At 47.3% G+C, this 10,105-nt stretch overlaps 1 protein-coding gene and 1 long non-coding RNA gene across 2 annotated transcripts in view; both read right to left on the reverse strand.

Moving 5' to 3' along the window:
- The window catches only part of LOC135824224 (uncharacterized), a 1,536-nt gene extending 951 nt beyond the window's left edge, over nucleotides 1–585 (reverse strand). The window contains exon 1 of the mRNA XM_065336954.1: nucleotides 1–585. This exon is cut by the window's left edge and continues 951 nt beyond it. Within this exon, the coding sequence (XP_065193026.1) occupies nucleotides 1–585 (585 nt within the window).
- A 7,054-nt stretch (nucleotides 586–7,639) lies between these two features.
- Nucleotides 7,640–10,010, reverse strand: LOC135824514 (uncharacterized). The gene is made up of 5 exons (XR_010554868.1): nucleotides 9,951–10,010; nucleotides 9,312–9,369; nucleotides 8,946–9,003; nucleotides 8,576–8,633; nucleotides 7,640–7,974 (listed from the first exon to the last, which is right to left on the reverse strand). It is a non-coding gene; the product is annotated as an uncharacterized LOC135824514 (long non-coding RNA).
- Between the last annotated feature and the right edge of the window lie 95 nt (nucleotides 10,011–10,105).

Consider the following 10,105-nt stretch of genomic DNA (forward strand, 5'->3'; position numbering starts at 1 on the left):
TATAACTAAGTCCAGTGTGTTGTTCTTGCGGGTTGGTTCGGAGACATGTTGGGTGAGGTAGTGCGAGGCGCACAAGTCCTCTAAGGCTTCCCCAGCAACAGTGGTCTTGGTGCTGCCCAGCCAAGCGGTGTTGTGGACATTGAAGTCACCCGTGATCAGAACATAGTCACCGAGGTGCCGGACAGCGAGCAAGGTCTCCTCAAGATACTCAATAAGACTGATATCTGACTCACTGGAGCTCCCAGACCGGTAGAGGGCGCAGAATACAATTTTATGATGATCACACGTTTCAATAAGAAGCCAGATGACTTCAAAGTCATGACATGGCACGGTGTCAAGGTGACGAAAGCACAGACCTGCTTTTAGCCATACAGCAACACCGCCTCCATGTGCAGTGCGGTCCTTGCGTACTGCGGGGCAGTATCCGGGTATTAGTGTTTCAGCTGGAGACATTTTCTCGGCAGTGAGTTTTGTCTCAGTTACTATGGCAATGTCTACAGTCTGCTGACGGAGGGCATGTTGTAGCTCACCGAACTTGGACTGGAGACCGAATGCATTGGTCAGAAAGATCGATAGACTTGACATATTTGTTTGTGGCTTAGTTGCTTCCTGGAAGAGGGTGTAGCGGTGGCGGAGGGGGAATCTGAGACTGGGCATCCATGTCTATCACTGGCTCCTGGTCGGACGCGCTCATGTGTTGATCGTCTGGAGATTGCTTGTCGGACAGGTGCTGGTACTTCTCAAAATTCCACTGGCGTGAGTATACAGGTCGCGGCCAGAATCCCTTGGAGTTGACCAGCGCAGCCGTTTTCGAGTTGAGTACGAGTCGTGCGGAGGATCTGGCTTCCTTCCGGAAGATCTTGCACTCGTGGATTTTGACTTGAGTTTCGCCTGAGCTTGCTCGGGTGGTGACGAACTGACTGAGTTTCTCCGTAGTCGTGTCACTCGGTAAGTTCCCCACAAACAGTACTTTCCGCTTTCCCGTGGGCTTTGTGCTGCAAACTAGCTCCCAAAGTCCACTGTCCTCGTTGTCGTCTTCAAAGCTGGGCAGCAGGTTTGAATTTGCCGATCTTTCATCACGATGCACCTCTGGTACACGTGCTCGAGCAATGGGCTTTGGACTGTCGGACTGTGGGGTCGGTTCGTGAACCGAGCTCACAGAAAGTCGGTCTGTACGTGTACAGGGGGTCACGGATGCGCGGTCATCCCGTACATGAGCTTTTGAACTCTCCTTGGTCGTTTTCTTGCCGTTGTTGGCCTTTGCCGTAATGGCGGACTCCTTCAATGATGTTACCTCTTGCCTTAGCTCAATGACAAGGTTTGAGAGATCGTCTAGTCTCCGCCGGAGGCGGGCTTCATTGTCCCTTGACTCACTAACGAACGCAGCCAGATTTTCTACCATACTGATCACATTGTGGTGGATCCCGGGAATACTACTGAGTACCTCTACCTGCTCCGCGCTTGAGAGCTCGCCCATGGCGACAGATTGCTCCTTGTCGCAACCTGGCTACCAAGCTACAACTACACTACGCTACACTGAAACCACTGCTACCTGCCTGCCACCAGTCCGGCCTAATGCCGGCTGGGCTGTCCGAGACGATGTGAAAAAAACTGGAGCTCGAAAAACGCGTACCTACCCCTACCTGCTTTCACTTGTACTTGCCTTGTTGTTCTAAGCAGTCAACTATTAACAGTCTAGTATAACTGCGTATTTGACTAAGCAGTCCAATATGCCATATACCGGTATTTGACTAAGCAGTCCAATATGCCATATACCGGTATTTGACCGCTTAGGTATCAGGGAAATCAGTGGGGTCAAATCCTAAGAAGGCGATAATGATTCCTATGTATATACAATGTGTAATAGAATTATTGATATTAGCGGCATGCCCAGTGCTGTACTTGCACGGCTATTCTTCCACCTCCCATTTCTCCCAAGTCCGAGTCGATAAGGAGCAGACGGGAAATATCTCTCTCACCTTGAACGGTTGTGGGTGGCAGTGTAACGTAGAAATAATTGGCAGCTGCTGCATTCCCTTCGTAGCTAAGCTATTTACGGACCATGTGCGCCGCTTGCTACAAACTGCCACAAACTATCCTGCTCTGACACTATCGTTCTATTCCCATAGAAGTTAGATTCTGAGGCAAATAGTAAGATTGTGCAAATATTCTAACTTGCGCTACGGGGACAACACGTGTTGTGTAGATACACAGGATGATCTAGTCTGGTTGGAGATAGGACACACAACGACAATTATAGTGATTGCAGGCATCGCCTCTACTCCTTCCTCCACAGTCAGTCTGCGAGAGATTTCTGCATCTACAGAAATACGGACGATCTGCATATCCTGACTGTACGGTAGACTGTGTAGTGTAGGCTAGCTAGCTGTGCAACGCGGGAATACCATCATCATGATCATACATGATGCAGCTGCATGGGAAGGTTTTGCGCGCCAGTGTGTTTCCTTGCTGCCACTGACTCTGTACCATGTGTACTGTGAGTGCTGCGAGGTCAGTGCGCGTGGCCAGATCATGTAGATGTGGATCTTCTCCAGGCATTGGTAGTTCTACTCGCAGCGCTATCTAGTGTAGATCACAGCCTCTTTTACGGGCAAAATAAACACAATGAATATTTTTTCCCAAATGTTCCGAAAACTTCAAACCGCGATATTCATGTTAAAACAAAATGGCGTCACGATTTATTGAAAGTGGTATAGTTGGTGGTACGAGTGTTCAAAACCATTTGAACTTCATACTGTTCGTCTTCTTTTTGACATGCTCTCTTTCCATCGTCCTTAGCTTTTGTTTGTTGTGAGCTGTTTTGGCTTTCTCCTGTACCTCTGGGGGATGCCAAGTGATGGTTTTGAGAGGCTGGTGATGGCTGTGAGCGAGAGTTTGCTGATCGGCGTCGTCCTCGCTGTAGCGATGAAAATACTAGTTACTGCGCACCTGGCAGATATCACAACACGTCGGAGCGTCCAGGAGCAAAGGAATCTTGAGTTTTCACTGGAATCTAGTTCCTCCTATCATCGTGTAGCCCACCGTTGGTGAATGGCGGTCCAGAAAGGTCGAACCTGGTCTTCTGCAGCACCTCGCAGTCCTGCGAGGCACACCGTTTACGCCTGCCATGTATTGTACAAATAAAACTCATGCAGTAGTGGACTCTACAGTGATGAGTCTCAGCCTGTATGCTGCAAAAGACACAAGAAATGTGACTGGTGTCTGTACACTCAGTGACTAGACGCCAACACCCCAGTCTTCTCCTGCAGGATCTGTTTGACATTGACATTATGCAGTAGGTCGGCATTGATCTGGTTTGGCAGCTATCGTAATAGTATCTGCCTGGTTGGATGTAGCAGGTTGGCGTTTGCTCGTCGTCCAGTCCGGAATTTTCTTGTAACTCACGGTGGAGTACGCGCAGGGTTTGTGATCATCCCTGTTCACTTCAATATTATCAAACACAACGTTCCCTTTGTCACTCATCTTATCCTAAGTACTGAATTTGCTGACAATATTGCACCACACTTGTCACAACCTACCGCCACTGCTGGCGGTGGCGACTGGTTCGTCCATGGCGGTGACCAGGCTGATTGACTGGCTTCGAGACAGTGGCCTCGTTGTCAACCCCGCGACAACCTAAAGGTTGATTTTATCGATCCAGCCTCAGCGCCATGTTGACGATGCCCTAGTGACTGTGTGTCATGGATTGCCTTGCCATCAGCGGTCATTGCCGTCCACCTTGGTGCAGCCCTGAACAACTGCCTCAGCCCATGGGAGTCTCAAGTGGACAAAGTTTTTGCCAAAGTAGCTCAGAAGATTGGTGCGTCGTGGTGTAGGTGAGCACATAACTAGGACTTCCCAGCGCCTATTTGTCCAGGCTGCGATACTATGTGACATGCTGTACTGCACATTCTTTTCAGCACTGCAAGGCCGGCAGCTGGACCGACTGCAGGGGCCGCGCACATGCAGGCCGCCTGTTGCCAGTGCAGCATTCTGGAACGTTCCTTCCTTCTGAGATCCGTGGAATAATAATTTTCTTTGCTTCAAAGCAAGTTGCTTACCTTTCTGTTGTGCTCCCAGTGTCCTTACAACAATAACCTACAGCAATGTTTTATTTTCCTTTCCATTCCCCAACCAATGAATACTACAATGTCGATTCTATTTCTGAATACTTTAGTGTGTGCCCGCGCACGCACGTGTGTGTGTATACCTCACTCGCCACTCGAAGTTCTGTTCCCCATTACTGGAACACTGCCTGTTCTTTCAGGACCTGCCATCATCTGCGGATGGGCATTCAATGATTGTTTTGTGTGTGTGTTTCATTCAGAATCAGATCCGCTATCGTTGCTATAAGAGAAAATCTGTGGGTTCACATCCAGTGCATTTGTAGATTTGCGTGCTTTTCTCGCCACGGGCGCATACATGGGACATTGTGTGTGTGTGTGGGTGTGTGTGTGTGTGCGTCTGTGTGTATGGGGATATTGTCTGTATCGGCTTTTGGTACTAATGTTCAGGTCTGTGCTTGCATGTGTGAACATGAAATTGTTCGGTTCTGTGCATGCTATTGCTATGTTGTATATTATTGTATGTATGTGTGCATTTCCACGAACAGTGTAGATGGGCGTGGAGAGTGCATTCATCCCTCATCAACCACTTCCCCTTGGGCTTACGAGAGTTTTTTTCTGCGTACCTCTCATTTTTGTTTGTTTCTCTCTGATACTGTATTGATGCCGGTACCTGTACCTCGATGTGTTCCTCTATCTGCAGTCGCCTTTATCCTTCGGTCAACTTGAGTTAACGTTTATTGTGCTCTATTTATCGTGCGAAACAAAATAAACAATAATAACACAAGTCATGCTACAGTGACGACATGTGCGTGTAGTAGGGTTGATGCGATGGGACGTTATAATTAGGTGGAACAGAACACACATTGGGCAGATTGATTGGGCATCATTGATTGTGCTCTGAGTCTAAACAGTGAACATAATAATTATCTCCAGTGACAGACTGTAGCGGCTAGCCTCCAATAGGTAGCTGGCACTAGTCCTACTGCTTGTTTGACAGGTGCCGCCAGAACCCCTGTTGTGTCATGCTATAGATGCACATGCCCTATTCTGGGGCAAACTGAGGTACTTTGATTTTGTTTACTGCATGTAGACAGCATCCAATAGTAGTAATCGTAGACCTTGGCTCTTTGTAGGTCAACCACCATCGCATGGATCGATCGGTGACTATGCACTTGGAGGTTGGAATAGCCCGCGCTGAAAAGATCTTGCCAAGGCCCAGGGAGTGAACTCGCTTACTCGACTATCCCGGTTTTAGTTAACCAGCATGAGTGGTGCAATTTGTCCATACCATGTTGGGAGCTCACAGTTGTTTGGGCAGGTTTTCAGCTGCACCACGAAACAAAGCGAAATAACGGCGTGACTGTAGAGCAAGGAAGCGGCGAGACGGCACTTCCAGGACGAGACAGGCAGATGTGTTCACAGCACGAGCAACCTCTCAAACCCTGCCGGTACTCCACAGTTACAAGAAAATGTCGGACTGGACGACGCGCCAATGCAAACCTGCTACATCCACCCAGGCAGATAGCTGCCAAACCAGGCCAATGTCGACCCACTGCATACCGGTATGTCAATGTCAAACAGATCCTGCAGGAGAAGACTGGGATGAGATTGGCGTCCAGTGTACGGACACCAGTCACATTTCCTGCGTCTTTTGCAGCATACAGGATAGACTCATCACTATAAAGTCCACTACTTCGTGATTTTTATTTGTAGAATACATGGCAGGCGTATTCAGTGTGCCTCGCAGGACTGCGAGATGCTGCAGAATACCAGGTTCGACCTTTCTGGACGGCCATTCACCGACGGTGGGCTACATGATGCTGGAGGAACTAGATTCCAGTGAAAACCCAAGATTCATTTGCTCCTGGACGCTCCGACGTGTTGTGATATCTGCCAGGTGCGCAGTAACTAGTGTTTTCATCGCTATAGCGAGGACGACGCCGATCGGCAAACTCTCGCTCACAGCCATCACCAGCCTCTCAAAACCATCACTTGGCATCCCCCAGAGGTATAGGAGAAGGCCAAAACAGCTCTCAACAAACAAAAGCTAAGGACGATGGAAAGAGAGCATGTCAAAAAGAAGACGAACAGTATGAAGTTCAAATGGGTTTGAACACTCGTACCACCAACTATACCACTTTCAATAAATTAATCGTGACGCCATTTTGTTTTAACACGCATACGGTCCACTCAAAGTTCTAGAAAGAAAAAAGAAGGAAAAAACACGCAAAAAAACAGCATAATAATGTATATACCTACTTAGCTAAGTAGGTTACTTGCTGCTGTTTACCTAATTAGGTAAACAGCAGCAAGTAACAACTTCAAGTCAATATTCCAGTCAATGTTACCGTTCGTGCACGCTAAGCCGGTACCCGGGCCTCCACCACTGCCAGCGCAGCAGAAGTATCACCCACAGCCAAGGCAGACTGACTAGAGAGCATTCTGCACCCTCGGAGGCACATGATGCAGGACCGCAAGAGGGAAAAAGCGATCCTGCACCTGATGAAAGCCATCACATGAGAGTACTGCTCCCCTCTTTCCGCCGCCAACAGAGAGGCCACTCGTTTGTAGAGGGCCGTTGCTGCCCATGGCATCCGGTAGACAACTGAGTTCTGCAAAGACCGGAAGTGAGTTTGGCCACCATATAGACCTACCACTGACAGGTAACAAGTCATGTACGTCCATTTTACCATGACATTGCTTTACTATCGGTGATCTCCTGCACGCTTCCGCAGTGCAGTGATCGCCGTGGCCAGTGGCAATGGCAATGGTGACCTGGTGACTGGGTCTGGGGTCTGACACATGCATGCGCGGATGGATGCACGCACGCACCCAAGAATGTGCACACACGCACACACACAAACACACACCATTTGACCATTTGACGCCCATCGCCGAAGGCGATGATAGCGATGCTACAGCAGAAGCCAGAGCAGCTTGTGCTGGGATTGCACCATTCAACAGCTTGCAGGGCTGCACACACATACAAACACACACACATACACATACACACACACACACACACACACACACACAAAAGTTCAGGATAAGAAAGGTGAATCCACTCTAACACACAGGTAATCAGTGAACTGTGCGGATGTTTACTCCTATGGCTCCTCTCATCAAAGCCATGCAGCATAAGCAGAACTCAGGACTCAGCATCCAGCATTAATATGAGGATGCAAACAATAATGATAATACGAATGAACAGTGTACGGAAGTCCAAGCAAATGCCAAATGTGAGTGTGTGAGATATTAAGACTTAGTTAGATTAATGTAGAACTGAATTTCTCTCCAAACTGGCAGCATGCTGAATACCTCATCTAAAATCGACCTACATGTATTTAATGAAGGGAATGAAAAGGAGAAGGTGAAAAAAATAGCACGGATATGATACATGTACTCAGTCGGGACAAACTGCGTCCTCATAAATAGCCAGGCTTGAATCTAAGAATGCCCAATATATTAATTGTTATCAAGACAGAAAATAGTGAACGTTTGTGTCACTCCCTGTCCCTGCATGGGACAAACACGTTCATTTTTCTTAACACTGTGCTGGATATCAAGAGTAGAATTGAAGATAACTCGCATGCATTATCAAGTCAAGTTCCAATTGCATTGCATCAATACTGACATACTATATTCTCAGTTCCTGACCAGCATGTGCGGATACCACACACTGAGATCATTCACCATGATATGGGATTGTGTTGTATACAATACTATACACACATCCATGACATCACTATCACTTCCCGGGATATCTTGTGATGTCACGGAGAGTGGCAAGGACATGATTACTACGAGTACATGTATATCATTTGCATATCTTCATATATCTTCTCACTTGAGTGTAATGGTATGCAGCTCAGAAACAGACAATGACCCGCCTCATCTCATTGTATAGCTGGACATAGGCAAGCGCACCAAGAAAAAGAGCCACATTTCTCTAAAGAACTCGCCCAGGGCTGCTGAAAGCGGAAAATTAAGCTGAATGTGGGTGATGGCGCCCTACAAGCAAACCAAAAAACAAATCAATGCGACTGGGAAAAAATTACAGCTGGGTCATGTTATAGAGAGCTACATACTACATTGAAAGTGACACGTGGGCACAAATGGTCAAAAAGCGACAATTTCTCCCCTCTCTGCCCGTTCGAAACTCAAGAACTGACCATCACCACCCTGATCTTGTCGTATAGCTGGACATAGGGAAGTGCACCAAGAAAAAATTCCACATTTCAATAAACAACTCGGCCAGGGCTGCTGAATGTTGAAAAGAACCTATGTCCCAGTTTTGGGCCTTTTTGCCAGTGATTCTTCACTTTGCGACTAAACTATTCACAGCAGTGCCACATTTTCGGCGTCACTGAATGCGGGTGCCAGCGGCCCACTAGCAAACCAAAAATCAAATCAATGCGACCACTCATATTACAGCTGGGTCATGTTATAGAGAGGTACGTTGAAAGTGACACGTGGGCGCAAATGGTCCAAAAGCGACAATTTCTCACCTTTCTGCCCGTTAGAAGCTCAAGAACTAACCAGCGCCACCCTGATCTTGTTGTATAGCTGGACATAGAGAAGTGCACCAAGAAAAAATGCTACATTTCAATAAACAACTCGGCTAGGGCTGCTGATTGCTGAAAAGAACCTATGTCCCAGTTTTGGGCCTTTTTGCCAGTGATTCTTCACTTTGTGACTAAACTATTCACAGCAGTCCCAAATTTTTGGCGTCACTGAATGCGGGTGCCAGCGGCCCACTAGCAAACCAAAAATCAAATCAATGCGACGTGGAAAAAAATTACAGCTGGGTCATGTTATAGAGAGGTACGTTGAAAGTGACACGTGGGCGCAAATGGTCAAAAAGCGACAATTTCTCACCTTTCTGCACGTTAGAAGCTCAAGAACTGACCATCGCCACCCTGATCTTGCTGTATAGCTGGACATAGGGAAGCGCACCAAGAAAAAATGCTACATTTCAATAAACAACTCGGCCAGGGCTGCTGAATGCTGAAAAGAACCTATGTCCCAGTTTTGGGCCTTTTGCCCGTGATTCTTCACTTTGCGACTACACTATTCTCAGCAGTGCCAAATTTTCGGCGTCACTGAATGCAGGTTCCAGCGGCCCACTAGCAAACCAAAAATCAAATCAATGCGACCACTCATATTGCAGCTGGGCCATGTTATAGAGAGGTACGTTGAAAGTGACACGTGGGCGCAAATGGTCAAAAAGCGACAATTTCTCACCTTTCTGCCCGTTCGAAGCTCAAGAACTGACCATCGCCACCCTGATCTTGTTGTATAGCTGGACATAGGGAAGTGCACCAAGAAAAAATTCCACATTTCAATAAAATAACTCGCCCAGGGCTGCTGAATGCTGAAAATACACTATTTCGAAGTTTTGGGCTTTTTGCACGTGATTCTTCACTTTGCGACTAAACTATTCACAGGAGTGCCAAATTTTAGGTGTCACCAAATGCAGGTGCCAGTGGCCTACAAGCAAACCAAAAATCAAATCAATGCGACCACTCACATCACAGCTGGGTCATGTTATAGAGAGGTACGTTGAAAGTGACACGTGGGCACAAATGGTCAAAAAGCGACAATTCCACATTTCAATATACACTTCGACCAGGGCTGCTCAAAAGCTGAAATCAATCTATCTCGAAGTTATGGGCCCTTTAGCCCGTGATTCTTCATTTTCTGACTTAGCTATTCACAGCAGTGCCAAATTTCCGTCGTCACTGAATGCGGGTGCCAGCGGCCTATTACCAAACCAAAAATCAAATCAATGCGACCACTCACATCACAGCTGGGTCGTGTTATACAGAGGTACGTTGAAAGTTACACGTGGGCACAAATGGTCAAAAAGCGACAATTTCTCACCTTTCTGCCCGTTCGAAGCTCAAGAACTGACCATCGCCACCCTGATCTTGTTGCATAGCTGGACATAGGGAAGTGCACCAAGAGAAATTTCCACATTTCAATAAACACTTCGCCCAGGGCTGCTCAAAGCTGAAATCAACCTATCTCGAAGGTTT

The sequence above is a fragment of the Sycon ciliatum genome, chromosome 9 (genome assembly GCF_964019385.1).
Source record: "Sycon ciliatum chromosome 9, ocSycCili1.1, whole genome shotgun sequence".
Lineage (NCBI taxonomy): Eukaryota > Metazoa > Porifera > Calcarea > Leucosolenida > Sycettidae > Sycon > Sycon ciliatum.